At 38.5% G+C, this 22,868-nt stretch overlaps 1 protein-coding gene and 1 long non-coding RNA gene across 5 annotated transcripts; one reads left to right on the forward strand and one right to left on the reverse strand.

Annotated features, from left to right (window-relative positions):
* Positions 1-989: 989 nt before the first annotated feature.
* On the reverse strand, positions 990-19,326 carry LOC108157053 (cadherin-86C). Of its 4 annotated transcripts, none has more exons than XM_017288874.2 (12): positions 18,833-19,321; positions 11,157-11,821; positions 10,560-10,643; positions 10,376-10,501; positions 10,173-10,322; positions 9,968-10,082; positions 8,771-8,963; positions 7,357-8,686; positions 7,156-7,304; positions 5,148-5,238; positions 4,702-4,886; positions 990-4,635 (listed from the first exon to the last, which is right to left on the reverse strand). In XM_017288874.2, exons 1-12 carry the CDS (start codon positions 18,879-18,881, stop codon positions 1,983-1,985), a joined length of 5,790 nt encoding a protein of 1,929 aa, XP_017144363.1. In that variant the 5' UTR covers positions 18,882-19,321; the 3' UTR covers positions 990-1,982. The 4 variants fall into 4 exon arrangements, with proteins under 4 accessions (XP_017144363.1, XP_017144364.1, XP_017144365.1 ...); XM_017288875.2 differs by having other exon boundaries at positions 991-4,635; positions 7,156-7,286; positions 18,833-19,320; XM_017288876.2 differs by lacking the exons at positions 990-4,635; positions 5,148-5,238 and having other exon boundaries at positions 18,833-19,326.
* Positions 12,686-21,029, forward strand: LOC117187207. The gene is made up of 3 exons (XR_004471961.1): positions 12,686-12,809; positions 20,736-20,817; positions 20,874-21,029. It is a non-coding gene; the product is annotated as an uncharacterized LOC117187207 (long non-coding RNA).
* Positions 21,030-22,868: the final 1,839 nt, after the last annotated feature.

Genomic DNA, 22,868 nt, shown 5'->3' on the forward strand with positions numbered 1-22,868 from the left:
AGGTATACGTTTTATAGTAAGATCCAACAGGAGTCTGGATACCAAATTTGGTTACTCTAGCCTTAATAGTGTCTGAGATATGTGGATGCCCCAGATTTACGTCCTTTGTGGGGGCGGAAGTGGGCGGGGCAAAGTTTTGAAATATACTTGTAACAGTGACATATCGCAGAAGTCCGGATATAAAATGTCGTTGCTCTAGCTCTTATAGTCTTGAGCACTAGGCGCTGATAGGGACGGACAGACGGACGGACAGACAGACAGACAGGGCTCAATCGACTCGGCTATTGATGCTGATCAAGAATATATACATATGTACATACATATGTATACTTTATGGGGTCGGAAACGCTTCCTTCTGGACGTTACACAAATCCATTTTCACCACAAATCTAATATACCTTAATACTCATTTTGAGTATCGGGTATAAAAATGGCTGAAGCTAAATTGCCCTGTGAATGGTGTAAATATATGTCAAAGCATCAACAAGTCATATATTTTCTATTTTGTATAAAAAGCCCTTTACTTTTAATTTCGATGAGGAAAAACATTCCGTTTTAAAACGGGAGCAGAAATTTTCCGTTTTCAAAAATAATTCGGAAAGTTTTTGCTAATTAAAAATCAGAGCCCTCCTGAATGTATAAATTCTCTGACTCATAAAATGACATTCATATGTATTTAGGTGCGTGTGTGCCGCGACGTAAAGAAAATTGTAAATGTTACTATTCTATGAATAAAACCAGCCGGAGGGTGAACGTTGTGATCCGCAGCTAGGGCCGCGGCTCTATATTTATATCTGATACTCTGTCAGTATGGTTTCCCTCCTCCAGAGGCACACACTTCAAGAGGAAGAGTGTTTGAGGGAGAGAGAGAATGAGTAAGCTCGTGGAAGGCGTTGCGTAGCCACTCAAATTATTATTTTTATTTTGTCTATAATAATAATCAGATCTGATTCAGATTCTGCAGTCTGCTATATATGGTCATTCTCTGTTTTTGGTTTTCTTGTATCTTCAAAATTATGAGTGCCATCGATTTTTGTCCTTTATGGAACGGAAAAGGTAGTGGCAAAATTTTAAAACAAACCTGATTCAGTGTAATATTGTAGGAGCCTGGATTCTAAATTTCATTACTCTAGCTCTTATAGTGTCTGAGAACTAGGCGTCAAACAAGACGGAAGGAAGGAAGTCGCGGCTGTAGCAGCAACTCACAACGTTCCTCCTTATTATAGTTGTAACCAGTGCGATGGAAGCCCTAAAAGTCAATTATTTAAATGTTGGCCCAAATGTGCTATCGATTGACCATCGTAATAAGCAATATATGTACATGTACATAATATGTGTAACTAATATAACTGAAATTTTGTTCTCACAAAATTTACAAAATTATTGACCGATCATTGCTGTGATAGGTTTGCATCATACTGATCCGACTATAATAAAATTTGGCAGAGTTATATTTACACAGGAAACTACAGTTTATACCGTTTTGTTGGTAAAAATAAAATTCTTTCAGAAAGAAATTTTTAATATGGCAGCTTTAGTTGTCTTCTATAATATGTTTAATACCCTCTGCAAGGGTATAAACGACGAATGAAGTATTATAATTACAATGAGTTAATGGTCAAAGTTAATTAGTAATATGCCTTAAAATATATGCCTATAACTATGTACATGGAATTAATTTGGACGGTACTTTCCAAGCTTTTACTATAGTTAGTTATTTTATATAAAACATTTTACTAAAATTATTTGCTTATGATTGTACTGAAAGCGACTAAGTAATACGGATCTGGATGTATTTCCGTTGAACTAAAACGAGTTTATAATTTTTAACATTCTATAGACTACGAATGTGGTAACAAATGTATGCATTTGTTGTGTAGTGAACAAGTATTGCATTTAGTATTAGTTCGATGATTTGTAGGTAAGGAGCCTTTGAGGCTATCACATTTGATTGCTACATTAAACGATTCGCAGAGCTCGCATTACGAGTATTGTGGCGACTCGCCACCTGAGGGAATCTTTTTGACCCGACTAACATCGTCGTAGGCAATGGAGAATACGCTTTTCTTTTCGGCAATCGGATTGCGACGACCCATGCTGTTTAAAAGGGAGTTCATAGCTATGCCTGAATCATGGTCATCCTCGAGCGTCGAAGCATTTAACTGTTTTTGTGCATGCGATGATGTCTGATGTGCGAGGCTACGACCTTGTTTAAGAAGATTTATTTTCGAGTTCGTCACTTTAACTTCGTTTTCTTTAATGGGGGACGGCTTAGGCTGCTGTCTTTGAGCTGAGAGCTCCTTGTCTGAAGCTGTTGCTGCATACGGAGGAGTTTCTGGGTACATGTAGTGGGGCAGTTTGGTAGGCTGTGCTGGAACTTCTATTGCACTTTCACGCTCAAACCTATGTTCAGAGTGCTGCAGTAGTGGATGATTTGTGTAAGTCTCTTTTTTTGGTCTATGCTGCTTATTTAAAGCTCTGTCCTCCTTAAGCAAACGACTGCCTTTCGGCACGGATCTGCGTGGAGCCGGCTCAGGTTTATATTTTCCACCATCATCATGGAAATCACTATCTTGGTTCTGGATGGCGATACGCGTCTTTGTAACGCGTTTTTCTGATGAACCACCCTTTTTTTTGTTCGTGGGTTGAGATTTCGATGACTCCGTCGAGGTACGGCCGCTTAGAGACGATTTTTTTTTATTGTAGTACCACTCCATATACTTGGGCACATTGCGTTCTCTTGCCCCCTCAAGATTTCCTAACTCGGCTTCACTTTGATAGCTTCGATCAATCAATGATGTGGCTGCTGGGTGTGTATTATCTTCTTCAATAGCTATCGAATCGATCTTAGAAACGGATAGTCGGTTGTGCGGGGGCTCCGATGAGGTTTGTCTTCTGGGATTATTGTCCCGCTTCTTGCTGTCTCTCCTTGATAATCTCGGAATTGAATTTAATTGTGCCTCCTGGACTGTCTCCACTGGTGTCTGTGTACGGGGATACTTTTGCTGCTTTATGCCTCCCATATTTTCTGGAGAAAATGAAAAGTTTCGCTTCTCTTTTGGTTCCATTAAAAACTTATCGCTTTCTTGCCCTCGTGAAGGTACTACAGCGCTTGTTCTGATTACGATTTCATCTCCATCTGAGTCAAAAGAATACTCTGTATCGTCGCCTTCGTCGAATTCGCCATCGTCGAATTCCCCATCGGAATGTTTGTAATATTTATCAACTAGAATCTTTCGTGTGCTGTGGTTTCTGGGACTTTTATTTTCGTCGAATGAGTCCGTTACCTCTATAAGTACATCTGATTTCAGATGCGCGCTTGCCTTCGATTCTCCATTGGAAGTGGCGTCAGTTTTGCGGCTTTCGTCGCTTAGCTGTTTCCGCAGTATACTTGTCTTGGTCTCCCGCATTGGTTTCTTTGGTGGGACTCGACTCTTCCGCTCGTGCAGCTCTTCTTCCTCTTTAATGGGTGTGCGGATTTTACGTTTTACCTCCTCCACCATCACGATCCTTTTACGTGGCTGTTTTCGGCGCTTTTTCGTCCTTCGACGCTTGATCCAGAACATACCTTCAGGGCTATTTGGTGGAATAAACCGCACATATTCATAGCCATCCTCAGACATGGACTCGTCATTTTCGCTTCGAGCACGACGATGCGACGACTTGGTTTTCATATGTGCTTGTGAACTGACGGATGTGTGCGCGATATGGCTTGCAACTGTATCAGTTTGCGTCCCGGCATCACAGTCAGTCTGCGTACCTATAGCCATCGACTGACCAGGCAGACTCTGTGTTTCTAATGCCACTTCCTGTGTATAGCCGGACTCCAATTTGTCCTTTTCGAGCAGTATCTGTCGCAGCAGGGAATTCTGTTGCTTAAGAGAGTGTTCCAGCTCCTGGGTAAGAGAGTGGTTCGATATTGCAGGCCGCATATTTGAACTAGCTCCAACAGCATGCTCTGGCTGTGTATGTATGACCTTTACTTCCGGTTCCATTTGAGAATAAACAATACTGTTGGGCCCTGATTTTACTAATGGATACGTATCGACTTTTAAATTTGAGGCTTGTTGTACTTCATTCGGCATGGATTGAATGTAGGTTGCTCCTGGTACTATTTGATAGTGCTCTCGAATTATCTGCTTCCCATCTGGTTGCTCTTCAATAAATCTCCGCATAAGAATCTCTTTACCCGTATTGTCCACCATTAGAAGCTGTGGATGTGACAGGTTTCCTAAGGGCTTTAGTGGGACGTTTACATATATGTTGTCATCGTCTAGTGCAGCACCATCGTGAATTTTATCTCTGGTCATCAGTTGAAGAATTTCCACGTTTCCTTCTTTTATAAACAGTTCGCGTTTGCTCTTCATACTGTTTTGGGCAGCGGGGAAGTCCATGTCGCTACCGCGATCTATTTCGTGTCTACGCATAGAGTCGTCGTCAATTTGGTGGGTTTCGGTTTCACAACGCTGTCTTTGCGCATAGTCCAATTGTTTAATTTCTCGGTTTCGGGTAATGTCATGCACTATATCTCGATTTTCAACTAAGTCTTCCATGTATACGTCGCGGTCATTAATAAGATTAGTTCTAGAGTTATGAAAACTAAGATGAAGATCGTCTTTGGCTGTACGTTGTTTTCTGAAACGAGAATAAACAATATTAATGTATGATAGATAGCATTTCGCGGAATATTAAAGTCAATACCTAATGCGTCCCTGTTGCTCCTCAGCTGATTGTACATGATGTTTCTCTCGGGTGTCCTGAAATCTCCCTACGTTTTCGCTAGGATGTTCACGACCGTCATGGAACTCCCATCGGGTAGGTTTCGTTCTGGTATTCGGGGGTTTCTCCGCTGACCAGGCATCGCGTCTTCCCATCCACTCTGCGACCTGAAAATCATACAAAAGTCATTTTTTAATAAGTGTGCTATAATATATTTCAATACTGCTGCTTTCTATTAACTCGAATGAGTTACACTCGTATTAGGTGCAGATTTTATGGACCGATTTTTGTTTATACTCGTAGTTAAAATCAAAAAACGAAAAAAAAAACATGAAATTGCAATTGAGAGCTTTTACATTTTGCCATTGGTAAGTGCGTTTTCTTTACGTTAACTACTACCGTTGAATTCTAAAAAGATCAAAATCTACCTGAACAGATTTTGTATGTTTTCCATTTGCCATTTCCCTATGCACTAGATGCACATCGTCTTCAGCTTTACTGATATTAACTATTCTTTTGCTACAAGAGAAAAATAAAAGATAATACATAGAATTGTTTTGATGTTGATTATTAAAAACTTTCTCTCAGAATTGTATAAATACTTTTTCACTATTTGATCTAAGACAAGATGTTGAACTTAACACATAGTCTCTAATGAAGTAATATATGATTTTTTAATTCGAATAAATGTATTATGTAATTATGGTATCACCACAAATGCCGAGGAAACGTTCGTGATAACCAACTTTATTGAGGAACAAATCGAATGGTTTCTATAAATTGTCAATCCAGTTGGTTGGACTAGCTAAAACTAAAAGTTTTTTTCCAGCTAAGTCGAACTGGAACAAAAACGGATAACTTTGTCCTTGGTAGCTTCTTGGCCTCAGAGATCGAGGGTCATTATGACGGACAGAAGAACATGGCTGTATTGAATCGGAACTTTATAGCATAATGTTTATATATACTATATGGAATCAGAAACGTTTCCTTCTGGCCGTTACATATTACATTTTCACTGCCGCAATACACCCTTACACTCTTTGAGTACCGTGCACATACATATGTCCATATACAAGAAAACGAAGTCTGGCTTCGGGTACCGAAGCTGCCAGATCGATCAGTTTCATTCGATTTTGATTGTGAGTTACTAAACTTCATTTTCCAAATACTCTAGTCAAATACTCTTAAAAATTTTTTTTGTTTTTTCTTTGACCGTCTGTTTTTAAATCGATTTTAATTTTTGTTGACTCGAGTAATAATTCTATCTAGAGAAATTATCTTGGCATAAATAAAAACATTCATTCATAAAGACTTGTTTTTAGTTGATTTCTTTTTATGTTTTATATAGTCAAACCTTCAAAATTTCAAAACTTAGCACTCTTTGCACCGAAGCTTTGAAGGTAGCGATACGCCTAGTTTTAATAATCTACAGAGTATATTTTTATTTGTATCTCTTTTAGAGATTTCTAATTTTGCCCAGTATTACAACTGTGGTGGTAGGACCGCCAATTTAGACCGCAATATAACTAAATTTGGGTCAAACTTGTCATGAGAGAAGTTAAAAACAGAGGAAACAAGAGTGCAACCACATCAACCAGTAATTTTCTAAATGAAAATTATATTGTTAATTATTGCATTTCGTTTGTCTCCTTTCCACCTACTGAACTATTTTATAAAAATTGTAAAATAGGTTATCTGTTTGCATTTTTCCGCTACATCTCTCTATCTCCCTCCACCAACAGGCTTTCTTGCTCCCCTACGCCAGAGGGCGCACACTGCATGAGGAAGAATGTGTGAGGGAAAATGAGTAAGGGGTAGCGTGGAAGGGGTAGCGAATTCATGGCTATTATAATGATCCGATCTGGTAGATATAGTTATACTATGTTATTATTTTTTAAAATTTTGGATGCCAGAGATTTACGGCTTTTACGGACGCAGAAGGAAGCGTAGTAAAATTGGAAGACAAACTGGATTCAATGTGATATCACAATAGTCAGAATACAAATCTCTGAGAACTAGGCGTCAAAAAAAAGGGTCGATGGACGGACGGAGGGACGGATAGACAGACATAGCTATATTATTTGTTAGACAGTACTTTGTATGTTATAGCATTAATATGAATGATCGCTTTAAAATTAAGTCGTGATAAAATCAATGCGCAATGATTCTTTATATACATATATATTTTAATAAAACTTAGGCCTTATTATCTTAGCCTCATTATTATCTACTTAAACTGTTTAATAGTTGTGACATTAGATGCGCCAAATGTGTAACTAATGAGACAGTCAACAGTAAAAACGCATTAATACAATATACAATATACAATATACCGTAAAGTTAAGTCAACTCATGAGACTAAGCCTTTAACACGTCATATAAAATGATATAATTCAATAAGTTAGAGTATGTATAGTCTCCAAGTTTGCTACTTACGTTGCTGCACCGTACAGAGGGCACCACGAGCATATGCAGCAAAGAAGTAGGATGAGGACGGTAAATGCGACCAGTGTGGCCAGAAGTATAAGCAGCCAGAACAGCACCTTATTTTCAGCCTTATATTGAGTCTGCAGTGGTGTTAGATTCTATTAAGGTAGTGTATGGCTAATCATTGGTTCAACCATTTCAAAAACTTACGTTCGTCTGTAATGAGTCTTGCGGCATAATTGCATAGGAATTATTGTGCTGGGACAGACGCTGCTGTATATCCGATATGTCAACTAATGACGTGCTGCCATATAGCACTGTAGCGGTGACGACACTTCGGTCCTTGATACCTGGATTATTTACAGGAATGTCTTTGGCACCTGGCTCATCAGGTCGCAGCGGTCGTATTGAGTGAATTAACACCTTTCCGCCGGTTATGGCAGACAGCGTTTCTTCAGTTTTAGCCTTATCTGGGTTGTGACCAGGTACCACAAAAGTCACCATGCGCTTCCGACTTTCAGGTGGGTAGATGCGAATTGTTGTTGTCGAAAATCGCACAGGCACTCCTAGGTCGTAAGCACGCGCAGTTATAATAAACACTTCGTTGTCATCGTCAGAACTGGAAGATCCCGTACTTGGATCCCGATGTCTTCGTTCACTGGCGTCCGTCATGGACCGCAAGTGAATCTTATCCTGAATTGTTAATTCCCCGGTGACCTTGTCCAGCTTAAATTTGTTTTCATAGTTGCCACTGATCAGTTCGTACCGCACTTCGTTGTTGGGTGCCGTTGCATCTTTGTCTTCCGCATTAATTACGGCCGTGGTGGTGAAGCTCAAGAGATCCGGCGTCAAAATAAACTCATACAGATCCTTGTCAAATATTGGCGTCTCATCGTTAACATCTATTAGCTTAATGATTAGAGGGACTTGTGCTCGATTACCTTCACCATCCATGTCCCGAGCCTCTACGTACAGGTGATATTCCGGCATTACCTCGCGATCATAGCCATGATTATTTGTCGATAATGTGATTAATCCATTCTCTGCATCGAGGTTAACAGATGTATTTAGATACCCCAGAATGGCAGTATATCGCACTTTGCCACCCAATCCCGAGTCTAAGTCAGTGGCATGCACTTGAACCACCTTAGTTCCCACTGTCATATTCTCGGGAAGCTCCACTGTGTAGGAGGGCTGGTCAAAGACTGGTGCATTATCATTAACGTCATTGATGTAGACGGTGACGTTTACAACGGCTGTGAGATTAGTAGCCGGACCCACTTCCTGAGCCAGCACCTGAAACTGTACAGAGTGTCGCATTTCGTAGTCTAACAGTGTATTATCTCGTACGCGCACTAGAAACGATGCACTGCGCTCTGCTACATTTGGTGTTATCTCAAATGTTCCATTATTGTTTAGCAACGTCAGCGAGAAAACTCCATTTTTTCCAGTGTCGTCGTCATAGATCCGCGGTACATATGGGTCAACGAATATTAGTGCTGTGCCTTGCGGTGCATTTTCGTCTACCCTCGAAACGTAGCTGCAGCAAAGAAACAGCGATTGAGTTAGATAGAAAAGGTTGGAAAGCCTCGAGGAATTCCAGTGGATGCCTAATAATACTTACTGATCGTTTTCGAAGTATGGAGGTGAATTGGTACGATCTGGCAGAAAGAACGCCAATTGCACAGTAGATGCCAATGCTGGCGGTTCGTCACGACCAACTTTAACTTCTTCCGCAATTACCGTAAGCAGTACTGGATCACCCGCATGCGTTATAAATGCAATATCTTCAAGAGGTCGCATTAAAAATATTTCACCTAAAAAAAACCATAATTCATTGAACAGAAAAAGTCGGTTCGGTTTGGTTCGAAGCGTAAATAAAAAGTTAAATTTTGATGCCTAATGTAATTATTCGGCCATGCCGCTGCTGGGTTGAGATGAAATCCTAATATTTACTACCACATAAACACAGGTCTTATATTTGAAATATACCTTGCAATGAATAAGTATACTGAAGATCTTCATGGAAGGGTCGCCACAAACGACAGTTCAACAAAAATATGCTTCCCATTGCAATGAAGGTAGTACGAGTACATATGTACACACATGCACATCGATGACGAGAAGGTGATGAGGTAGACGGCTTGTCATTATATTCAAGAGCCTGCCGCAGCATTCCGAATGCGGCTTCAGAGCAAAAGCCATCAAACTGCTACTGGGAAGCACAGACGATTCGAGTCGAGTAGGTACGGGACTAGCACGAAACAAGGAAGTCTCACTGCAGTGGATCCATTGATGGGTTATGGGTGCGGGAAATGAAGAGGCGGGTAGAATTGCGGCAAAGAACTTGGCCGCCCCGAACGGGTATTACTACTGTGGTCGGGAAAAGTTGGTTTTGGTGAGACAAAGAGAGAAGAGGTGAAGATGGTCTGTGTAATCTAACGAGTCTAACTACAAAGCGGGTTGCCGTTCGCTCCCCCTATTGGTGTTCCCCAGTAGTTATGTTAATATCGGTTACCTGATGTTGCGCTGCTGCTATTTTCTTGCTTGAACAGAATCATTGTTGTGGTTTTGGATTTTTGTCCAATTTATTTTGCTTGCCTACTTGTGCCCTATGTTCTTCGAATGTCGCACATACATATGCAGAAAAAGGTTTTTAGTTTCTGAGACACAGATATTCGGAGGAGCTAGTCTATCTATGCAAGACTAAAATCTTTTTTGTTTTGTTTTTTATAATTTTATCCTAAACAAATTTATTATCCAATGTTCTCAAATTCAAATAATAATTATATGAAAAACCATATGTACTGGTGATATATACCGCTTGTGTCATTGATGTCAAAAAACGAAGTAAATGGGTTGTTTTCTGAGACCAATCCAAATCGAATCTCCCGCGGGTTTCCTTTGTCGCCATCCTCCGCATGTACTTGCAATATCTTCGTTTGAATCAAATCAAATGATTGTTAATACATAAATGTACATATATATATATAAATATAGCTTAATAGGAGAGCTCTAAAATGTACCTTATCGCCTGGTAGAATGCCAGTAGGCAATTTGGTAACTGGCGGCGCCGAAGTGAAAACAGGAGGTTGGTCTTGAACATCCTGGACGATGACTACAATTTCCATGCCAGCGATGTTGCGACTATCTTGGCCAGGTTCAGCGTAAGCATCCTATACGAAGGTAATGCTAAACAAAGGAGCGAATCGATTTGGCTTTTACTCACATTGGCCAGTATAGTTAGATGGTACATGGCTTGCTTTTCGAAGTCCAATGGTCCCAAAAGAAAAACTGTACCTTCTGTTGTTTCAGACGATACAATTTTTTGTCTTATCGCAAAAAGCGGAGAACCCTGGGGAGGAAAAAAGATCACAATGTCTGCCTAATGCATCTGTTAACATTAAACTTACCCATAACTCGAGGTAGACTGGTTTTTGAAACAGTGGATTCTTTCGCGCAATTACGTAATTTAATTCCGTGCCGCGTTTAGCATCCTTTGAAAAAAGCAAGAAAACAATTGTCTGTAATTTGAGTGTATGAAAATAGCAAAGTCCGGGTCCCCTTATTTCTTCTGGTTGTAATAATGGTGCTCTTCATTTTAGGATCGTCTCATTAGATATTTGCTAGTTTCTGGCTAAGTGACAAACGGATGGACAATAAAATGTATTTATGCTTATACTTATGAACACTATGAATTCGTATGCGCTGTCTTCTACTTGTACTCTGGTTTACCCGGTAGGATATAATGAGGTTTATAATTCAGATATTTTAGTACAAGTCTTGCTCGGGGATATTGTAGAGCTAGGAAATGGAATTAAAATGTTGACGGACGGACACGTTTATCCCCTGTCTCTCTCTCTCTTTTAAGAATTCTAAGCAATGCTTATATTTTCACTTAAAGCAATATTGTACCACTATTAAGAAACATATCGAAGGATATTATTTATAATTGGAATTTGATCCGTTTTGAGTAGAGCTATGAAATAACATATTACAAATATTCTCACCTCAGGTATCATTATAATACCGGGCTTGTGTGGAAATATGAGGTCATGAGGTGTGGTAAAATTGGTTGCTGTAATTGAGCACAATTGAGTGGCCATGCCACCTTTTGAGTCCTTCACTGAAACCTGGAAGTCGTAATAGCGCCCAGGCTCCAAGCGACGCTGAAGCACGATGTTTGCTTGGCAAACCGAATTGTACTTGGTGCATGGAAGCGAATCCACTTTAACGGTGGACGAAAATGCATCACCCACAAATTCAAAGGTCAATGGATAGTCGAACTCCTCGTCAGTTGCACGCAATCTGTAGATAACTGAGTTTACTTGTGCGTCTGCCGGTACCAGTACCAGTCGCATGCGCGTCGAAGGATCGAATTTAGGATCCACGCCTTGAATGTGATGTGGACACAGAATACCAATTAGAAGGCTGATTGTCAGCAATCGATAGGCGGTCATTGCACTCAGCCAGGGCCCAAAAAAAGCCCATAGAGATTGCCAGCCTTGTTGAATCTGTTGATGTTGCTGGGAGGTAGTTGGGGTGTAGTAGTAGCATTCCTTTTGGAGTATCGGTCCCGCATTTGAAGTTAAGCCGTTCTGTTCCTTTCCCATGTGGCGTAGCGGTATGACTGTTTTGTTCTTTACAGATTGACTGCTACTATTGGAAGCCATTTCTGTAATGAAAACAGGTAACTTTAAAATCAGTCTTCCTTTTTTTGAGGTGTTATTTTTAAAAGCAAAAATATAGTTATCTCACGGTCGATCAATTTCAAGTTCTTTTGGTTATCTTTAAAAATATTATTAAGGTAGCTAACTTAAGCGCGCTGAAGCTTATATGTATACCCTAGAAGCTAGAAGACAAACAATATCAATATCTTTCAAGCAAACTAACCAATACATTTCCTTCCATCACAAACACACCCAACCATATCTGTTTCGTTCCTTTTTATGTTAGCTATCTGATATAATGGTCCATGATCCGCATATACATAAAAGAATACTAAATTGAAAATGTCGCTGAGAATCCTTAAGTTAAGGAATCGCTAGATCGACTCCTCTATTCTTGCTGATCAGGATTGTGATACCGGTATTTACACAAAAAACTCCACCATAATTTATTTGTGCCTTCAAAGCTCTTACGAACGATGGCGAGTATCGGGACATCAACATTTTTAATATTTTATAAGTCAAGCTCAAAACCCACTTTTGTTTCTTATAACGTCATTTCATTTATTTTCTCACTGAATATGGTGATACGCAATTACGCGAATATCGGCACAGCAGGTTGGAAATACGCATATTAAATTTATGGGATCGGAGATACTTATATTGCCTAGATATTCGATATTATAGGAGGTAGAGCAACTATTGAAAATTCCAATCAGACTAAGTTTGCTTAAAACTTTTCCCACGCTCTTTTCTGATCCCAAAAAAAAACAATAAAGGCTAGTGGATCCACGATTTAAAATATGCAGACTAATAAATAGCCTCAACAGAGCTACTATCCACTTGATTATTTTGAATGAACATTTCAATACTAACACAGCTAGCCCTCTTGTTTGAGGCATACGAAAACAAATTTAGTTTCAAATTTTCGTAATTCTTTTAAAGTACTCACATTCTTAAATACACGGCTGTCTGATTCATGAATAAATTCTCGAGGTGATATTTTATACTATACTGAATCGGAATCGTTTGATTAATAATTTGCTTCAGACTAGCTTTAAATCAAGAAAAGGTCTTCTATCACTGTTTATACCCTGTACTCAGAAGGTATAGGAGTATATTAGATTCGTGTAGATCTAAGTCGAGTCGATATAACCATGTCTGTCTGTCCGTCGCGTGTAACGCCAAGGCCTCCGAGACTGCAGTGGTGGGCACGGTCCTGTGACGTGACCATAGAAAAGTGATCAGCAGCTGCAAAGCAATAACATATTTCCGTCGTGTACTGTTCCGTTTTGCCAGCTGTTCACGCACACAAACGCACTGCAAAACATATGAATGCATGCGTGCCGACCACTAATCTAGAGTAAAGTATCCGTATTTTGTGTGCTGGTTTTGCTTGATAATTCCTGAAGTCTCTCTACCCCGCTAGATCTCTTCTAGCGAGACTTGTACTCGAAAATGTACTAGTAATAGGGTATACAAACCCTTTTAGTGTTATAACTTGGGTTAGGGTTGTGGGATTACCAATTACGTACAAAATTTGTCCTGGTTCTTTTGTGGTATTTGGAATCAACTTAAAGTGCCTGAGAATTCGAATATTATTCTATCATACCGCCCATTTCCATTGAAATTATGATAACTTAACTTTATGATAGCTTAAAGATAATTGCAAATTGCAGATAACTTGATCTTGTCAAATTGTTGTAATCGACATGACAATGAGATCTTACACTCTGATGAGTGTTGGTCCGAGCCAACTAAATCTACACTAAATCTTAAAGCCAACTATTAATGAGAAATCAACTGAAGTTGTAGGCCCTTAGCGCTCAGGAAAGTTCTCGATGTAATTAGAGCCAAGAGACAGCAGCTCCTTTTTGTCTTGGCCTGATGCTGCTTAAGCTGCAAACTCAGACTTTTTGTAAGCCACTCTGGTGAGCTATTGCCAATCCGGTTTTTTATGCATCGTCCCGTCCAAGCGATCGTCTGTTGTTCGTGCTAGCTGTATTTGCCAATTTCCAGTTTATGCAGCTGCATCTAAGTGCCATCGTCGAGTCCTTAGCTGCAGTTACAAGCCAATGACCAGTTATGTCAGTCGAATCTCATACAGACCGGATTAACAGAGCCGAGGCGAGGCAAGCGCGCTCTGGCTACCCGACACCCTCGCTTTTGCTCGTAGTGTGTTGCAATATATTCGGTTTGCCTTTGCCCGCATTTAGCTTAGAAAGGCTTCGGATATATATCGAATTTGTATGTGCACAGTGGGTACAAGCATACAAGTATATGAGTATACATATACCCGGTAATGCATTCATTTTCTAGTCAAAAGCAAGTTCCCAATTCCGTCTGGCCCGTCTCTGTAGAGCGCCGCGATTCGCGTTCACTGGTTCAGCTCTCATATTGCGCAACAATTGTAAAACACAGCACACAATATTTGTGCCATTGGACCGAATTTCTCTTCACACATATACGCGTATGGGCATGGTCGTTTGGCGCGGAAGTCTGACAGTTTTTTGTCCCAACTACTGGGACAATCTGGCCAGTCAGCCATTCGGCAAATAAGCCACCGCCTTGCAGTGTTTTATGATGAATCGTTCACACACATTCAGAAATGAACTTATTTATTCAACTCAAGGATTGGGTTGTAATACTCAACAAAAACGGTCTACATATATTAGGAACCAAAAATTAATAGATTTATAAAATCAAACAGTTGCTTTAAAAAATCAAAAAGCATACATATGTTGAATGATATCAATTGAATTTCTTAGATAAACTACCCTTGCTAAAGGGTATGTAAACTTCGACCCCAAAACAATATTGAGCTTAGTCATAGTCTAGTCTGCACTCCGTTGCAGGCGCGCTGCAGTTCGTGAGTCCAGTCGAGACCGAAACAAGATTTTGGGCGTTGTTCAGTTTTTTTGGGCTGGCTTTGGTTGGGATATGGCTGCTCCTAGCACGCAGATTCGTGAGCTGTGGATGTTTTGTCTTTTTTCGAATACGGGTTCGGCTGGCTGCAACAGGCAGCACACAAGTACGAGTACATACTAGTAGAATGAAAATTTGTGTTGCAAATAAAGTTGAACCTGATGGCAAACTAATCTGCTTACGACAATAGACCTCGCTGCCAGACAGCAAAAAGCCTAGCCTCATAGGCAGCCAGCATCGCAGACTCGTAATCACTTTTTTTTTATTGGCGATTCGTTCGGTTACCCATGCGACCGTCCTTCACCATGCTGGAAGCCCGTCTATCCTTTCCTGTTTTTTGTCTTAATGGGGCTGGGGCTGGGGCTGGGTCTGGGTCCGGTACTTGGCTTGCTTGCTCGTTCACCCCCTTTGCTGGGCGCCTCTTAGCTTAGTTTGTTCGTCAGTCTATCTGTATGTGTCTGCAGTCAATTTTTGCACAGTACCTACAAGCATAAATATGTACATATATTTATGTATATACATCTGCATACGTAGTCGCAGCTGCGGGCGTGTTTTTGGGTGCGCCTAGGTAGGTTAAATAAACATGCAATATGCCTTGCATGTACACCACATATCTAATTGAATTAACTTGAAACCTACAAGGAAATAAACTGAAAATCGTACAATTACAATTCTTTTCATACTATAAGTACGTAGTAAATATGTATGCACATATGTATGTATGTCTGTGCGGATTAGCCAGTTTTATAGGTAGGTATAAGCTAAGTAATCGAATTTTGATCTTATTTGGTTGGGTTATATATGAATTATAAATAGAAATATTTGAGGGAGGCTTGCTTCAGGGGTCGGTCGCTAGGTCGAGCTTGCAGATCGATGGTAGCTATTATATAATAAACCTAACATTTCATTCGATTAGATCTGGTCAGGATAGAATTTGACAATTCGATAGGTGTCGAAGTCGTTGTAGAAGTGTTGCCAAGTCCCATATCCTCAAGAAGAAGAAGAATCCCCCAGAAGATCGCATATGGGTGTGTATTTAAAAGGACCGCATAAAAAACCAATGAGAATAAACTCGAGATAAATATTGCAGATGCATTTTTGCAACTGCAAAAAATTCAAATGCATCTAAATAAGTAAGATGTAAGAATTTTCCCACACATTTTCTCATTATAATCGAAGCCGAGGAAAAAATATGTGTTTCTTTGCAAGAACTCCAATCGATTAGCTATCAACGTTTCTCTTTGTTGTCTCTTTTTTCCATAGCTTCCAACGCACCGCACCTACAGGGCAAAGGACAGTACAGTAAACGCAGAGTAAAGATGTAAACGAAGAACAGAATCTTTTTAAGATGTATCTCCAGTCTGAGACCACGCACTTGCTGACTCTGGTGCCATCAATGTTATTCTTTAAATACACAATATTGTCATTTGAATTTGATTAATATTCGCAGAGATATTAGGAAAACAGTAAGATATCATTTCGTGGGTTTTGTTTGGTGTTTGACGATTTTATCGACTCTGATGTACGACCATATAGGATTCTATTAAATGAGTATTCTGCTCTTATTTTAATCAGATCTCCGACAACAGTTAAGCATCTCCCCATTATATAAATCGAGCGAGCAAAACGAGTGTGCAGGGCTTCTACATAGGTCATTTAAATGACGCAACCTCGCACGAAAAACGATCAAAATATGATGTTATATGGGATTTTATACCTCTGACAGCCCTTTTTTGCCTCCTTTTCGGGAAAGGGTGCGACAGTTTTATCGACCTAGACCCTGACGGCTCAACACCGCAGAGTGCACTTTTAAACTTCGGTAAAGGAGTATTCAAAGAACACATACAAAAAATATTAATATATTTAGTTATATTTTATAATATATATTTTTTTAAAGTCAAGTCAATGTGGTAGATAGTTTGGAAAACAAGTTTTTCTTTAGAACTGTCTATACAGCGGAGCAGTTTTTTGTTTATTGAGTATTGAATCATACGTTACATAGTTTTCACATTTTTCGACCTGAAAGATGTAGTATGCAGTATGCGAATAAAAGTTGAATAAGTTTTGGAATGCCAGAAACTTTTATCGGGGATGGTTTATTTTTTGAAAGATTGTTCTAACAATAGATATACTGTATAGTGGTATTATATAGAATTACGACAAATACTTTTCTTATTATAGCCGAAGGTCATAGTAACCAGTGCTATTCTACAATAAGATAGGTTAATAGATTGTAACTCTAAACTCGTTGTATGTACTTAAAAAACTTAAAAAAATATGTTTGCTTGTACAAAAGAGCATCAGTCAACGGATAAAGGAAGTAACTTAAAGCGTTAGAACAAGTAAGTGACTGGATAATGCATGGTGTAGGGCCATAAAACCAGAGTGTGATTTGCCCTAAAACAGAACAGCTTTGATGTGGTGTGTGTACCCCCAGGTTGTATGCAATAATTTCGTTGTTTAATATCGTAAAAATTCACTTTTTGTACTTTAGGGTAAAAAAAATGGTATGCTGAGACCTGAACCTAAGAGTAGTTTGCAGCGCATTACAGCGGCAGGGATATTGTGGGCGTCAAGCATAAATAAATGTCTTTACGACCGTGAGCCTTCGCACAGGATTTGTTCTTCATTCTGCACGGGATGGTCGCTGTCGCTGAAATCGCTTTGGTCTGTGAGTTGTATTTTAAGATCCAGTTGAATGACACATTAATGGCTAGAGATTGTTGAGCAATAGCAACAGTCAGCTAAGAACGAGTTTTCATTATGTGCGTTCCGGCGCAGTTGACTGTGCTGCTTCATAAAAATCAAAAGACTTTGACAGCCCTCTTCTGAGTGCGTTTCTTCTTGCAAAATAGCTTTAACCTAATCGTCTAGTTACATAGGTTTTTTGACCCTCTAGCAACTATTTGTGCGAATTTGTTGTATTTTAAAATCTTTTATTTCCTTTTAGCTTCCATGTTTTGGCACCAAAGCATAATAAACTACAAATGAAGACAGTCGGGAATAAAACGCAAATATTTTCGTAACAGGAAACACGCAAGAGGCGCCTGAATAAATGCTGAAAGTAAATATTCTTTTTAAATGCCGCAAAGCTGTCATTTTTGCCGCAGCTCAAAGTTAAGTGGGTCAGACAAGGTCGATTTCGTGCCGTTTTTACATACTTTATTTGCAAACTCATAAGCGCGGATGTAGTACATACATACATACATATGTATGTACATTTGTATGTACATTTGTATGTACATTTGGTTGCATTTAAACGGGCATGTAAATCTTGTTTTGGCATCACGCTTGCCGGTAGCTACTACGTACATATTATACATATATCTATATATATGCGTATATGTATGCACACACACACTGACGACTCTGATTAATTAGTTGCAGAGAGTTGCTTTTTCGAGATTTTCTTAGATCGACTGACCATTTAAGATCTATCTGCACTTATAAATAACAACTTTGGCATCCTTTTGTTATGGGTGCTTCTAATACCCTTCTAGATCGATAGATGCTATGTCAGAACCAGTTGGTTCTCCCATACGTACTTGTGAGGAGGGTTGAAAGCTTAATTTGTACTAAAGAATCATTTTATATATTTATTTTTTTTTTTGCTAAAAAAGATTTGTGTTTTCAAAGTTCTGAATAAGTAAGGGGTATTTATGTATGGCAATAAAATATTCTGAGGAAAGTCACCAGATTTAAATTCAAGATCATTATTCAATTCGGATCAAGATCGAAAAAGTGGAATAAAAGCTTAATCTGGAACAGTGTCCTTAGCAGTTTTGGGTAATAAGATATAATGAAATTCCGTAAGTCATAATTAATACTACATACTAGATATGGACATTATTCATGTTAAATAGGAAAAACGAAGTATTAAAAGGGCGATAGACATAGAGAAATCAGAAGTTCTGGCACCCAAAAGAAGTGCACAAAAAAAAGAATAGAGAAATACCCTATTGAGCGATAAGAATTGACTCTTCGTTGTTATACGAGTATATTATTTTACATGTACTAATACATATGTATACCAACGTAAGCATATTTACGAATTTTATTCAAATATGTACATTATATATGTACATACACCATACCTGTTGAATGTTCAAGAACAGCTGCAATATGTGTTATCCATCGAAACATTTATATTCATTTGAATTGTTAATTTTAAGCAAACAATAATTAGGCAACTCGAGCACTCCACTGATTTTTTAATCCCTTGTACACATGTATAGTTTATATAATCAAGTAATTGTCATTTTTTCAAAAACAATCACACCCAAGTGAGCTGGAAACCAACTTTTTTGTGTTTAGTGTATGTACATACATATGTACATATTAGCGTTTTCTTTTTAGCATAGTATACTAGTACTTCACTGCTCAAGCTCCCACATTTTTAAACATTATGTAGGCATTTATACAGCATACATATATAGTCAATTAATCATATTGCCTCCAATTGAAAATATGTAGGTAATACGTAAGCGTCAACAGTTTTCTGTCTAAGCTAAATTACAGCTAAAACTGTTCCGCGTGCCATACGTTTTCGGAATTAGTTGTATTGCGCCGCGCCACCGTTGAAAAGTTACTGGCCCTGGCCGCCAATCGTCCGTAAAGACTGAGCGAGGCACAAGCTGATCCGCCGAGCCGCCCTGTCGTGAGAACGTACGCTCGTGGATCGAGAGCGGAAAGCCGGTTTTGCAGACATTTGAGAGCTGCGACTCTGTTGTCGACAATTCTTCGCTCTCCAATCCATTGGAAAACACTCATCAAATCTCTCTCTTCTCTCTTTGCTTTTATGAAATCACCTCTCCTCAGTGTTGTTTTGTAGCAAACTTGATTTTCCGTCGGTTACAAAAACCAAAACTGCATCGAACATCCTTACATTTATATGCATACATATGTACATGTGTATACAGTACATATTAGTACGTGAAAAGAACAAGTCTGGGAACTTTTGGTGTAGAAAAGTCTGTAATTAATTAAAATGTTCATGTCCCTTATGTTCGTTGAAAAAAAAGTTGAAACCTTTTTATATATTTTTATTTAAGTAGTACATATGTATATTGGCGTACGACACCAAAGAATATCAATCTAGGGCCATTGACCCCCGAAACTAATCTTTTTCTTGAAACGTTGAATAGGTCCCTTTAACGCAAACACTGATTAGGGGTTTTGTGAAATCGAATGGTTGATAATAGCGTTTTAACTGGTTTGAAATGGTCGAATTAGATAACATAATATTCGGATAAAGACGTCCGCATTATTTTAAACTGTCCATCGGATATACTATTTCGTGCAATAATGTGCAATTTTTAAATAATTTAAAGTTACATCCCGGGTACAAAATTGGTTTCATGGTTTTCAGTCAAATTCGTTTGAGTCGGCTGGGTTAATTGTGCACATGAAATGGGAGTAATTGAATCATGTTTTCAGCTTGTTCAATATATGTAATCGTATTCTGTGCTATTTATCTTGTGACCTGCATCTAATGAATTTGGTAGCAGTTGAGGCTTTTGTAAGTACGTGAAAATACTTGCAGTGGCGTTGTCCGCTGTTTGCAGGATATTTATACATATGTATGTACATACTTGTACATAGGAAGAAAAAACACAATGCGGGCGGCAACGGCAACCTAAACAAGTTTAAAATCCAAAGCCAAAACCCAGACAATTGCACGAAGCAGATGTTGAACTCATTTCTCATACTTGTATATATAAAAATTCACGTGTATAGAGGCATTTAAGTTTGCAGTAAAAAGGAATCTGCACAGAAAATGGCGATTTAGGTAGTAGGCCCACGTGGGTGACACAGTTTTCATGACTCTTTGGTAGAACTTTATAAATATATCACATAAATATATGTCCATTCATCTGGATAAGACCAACATAATAATGCGGACAAAGTGAAATTGGATACATATCTAAGTTATCTACGAATATTTGATACAGCCTTAAACTACAAAAATATACCTTATAAAACCTTTTTGACCTACAGGTATTATTTCCGATGATGACGACGGTCTGACCTTGGGTCTATGTCGGTCAAAACAAAACAAGACAAGGAAACGGAAAAGGAGGTAATTTACTATTAAATCGAACACGTCAAATATCCATTAATATACGCACACATTAGGATTCGAAAGCAATCGTTGTGCCGAGAGGAAACGCTTCTGTTATAGTACGAGTATGTTAAATTCAAGTTCAAATTAAATTACCTCGATAATGTTGTGATATCCTTATAACAGCATTAAAATGTAATCTTTTGATTCCCTTTTATTTTTTAATAAAATGGTCATAAATACTAATTTCATATTCATATTGGTCCACTTCAAGTACATATATTGAACATATTGAGTATATTGAAATCACACGACGGACTTGGAAAGATAAACTTAGACAAACTGAAACAATTTTCTTATTAAAATAAGATATATATTACAAATACAAATGTAGGTGAGTACATCTAATATTGATAAAATATGTATCTTTTGCGTTGTTTTTTTCCATTTACTTGCTTAGAGCACTTGTCACACATTCTCTTTTTCACGCTTTACATCAGAACTTATTTTAGTCTTTGACAATAACAAGGTTAAGAATGACAAAATCACTTAGTCCGACCTAGGATTACAAGTTAACTAGGTGATGCATCATATTTAATTCCACGCAAAATTCGGGAACGCGCGCGCTACCGTTAGGCTTGAACGCTTGACCACGTCTAAAGCCTTTCAATTTGATTTGCATGCGGGTAGCCCTCACAAGAGGGACGCTATTTCTGGAAAGTTGTCGGTAGACGTATAAAATCATTACTCGACAATGTCAGAGTGATTTACCCTAAGAGTCCTAGTCATAAGCTTAAATATGTACATATATACAAATATGTACATACATATGTATACATATATATACAAATTATTTCGGTGAATCCATTTCGTTTGCTGGTAAAATGTATTTTCAGAGAACTTCTTTGGACACCCTAATCTTATTTGCATATATATTCATAAAATGACCTCTCTCTATATTCCACCTTTAAGTATAATACCATGGTTACGGACCCTGGTCAAAACACACTGCTGGACTTTCCATTAATTTAACATACACCACCGGATGAATTGTGGTATGAATCTTCATTGTGTTATACTCGTGGTGGTATAAGGTGGTAGTAAGTGGTGGCCAGGCCGGGTCTTAAACGACAGAACTGAGAGTTTTTCTCAGCCTACTTATATATACTCGTATGTACATAAATATGTACATACATATGTATGTATATGTTTGAACATTTGTTATACTAGTACATACATATGTTTGTAAAACGCAAACTGAACGAAATGTTTGGGTTTCCGGTTTGACTTGTTGAGGTTTTATTTGCATGCAAGGTCCGGCTTAACTCCACCACCATTGGAAGGAATATTGAAATACTTAATTATTCCCAACTTTCGTTCATACCTTTATTAACATATTCACGCAATCCATGCAAGTGACCACCAAATCAAAATACGCTTTAGTGTAATTCACTTTCGGCTGGATTTTATTGGGTTGTAAAAAGTTCAGATTGAGGCATGCTTATAAAATAGGTCAAATTGCCAATCCAAAAATAATTATGCTTAGTACAAATTATGTTGTTGTAAGCGTGAGCGTAAGTGTAAATATTTTTTAGTTGTGTAAACTATTATACTGATCATTATTAATTAACGATCTATGGAGGGTTGAATATATTATACTCGTATTCTTATAAATACATCATATTATATACGGAGCTCTGAGTGAATTATTATCGCACATACTATGTAGGATTGGTAAACTTACCTAAGCTTTGGAATGCCACTGAAAGTATGTTTTGTTTTACACAACAAATGATGATGGCTACGAGCGTGTGGTAAGCGGCGCCATACCGATAAACATACACATAAGTAAGGGTCCCTGGGCACTCACAGCCTGGGGAAAATTTGAAGTTGAAGTTCACAAAAGGCTTCCTCATTGCGTATCGGGCTTGGAATGATTTCCGATCAGTAATATTGTCTTTTCATCGTAGTTCTTTACATACGAGACACTTGCTAAAATTACTCTAAAATCCCGATGGACTCTATGCGATTCCGCAGCGTTCACCTTTGTGTGTTCAAGTACTGACTGT

The sequence above is a fragment of the Drosophila miranda genome, chromosome 2, assembly GCF_003369915.1.
Source record: "Drosophila miranda strain MSH22 chromosome 2, D.miranda_PacBio2.1, whole genome shotgun sequence".
NCBI classification, from domain to species: domain Eukaryota; kingdom Metazoa; phylum Arthropoda; class Insecta; order Diptera; family Drosophilidae; genus Drosophila; species Drosophila miranda.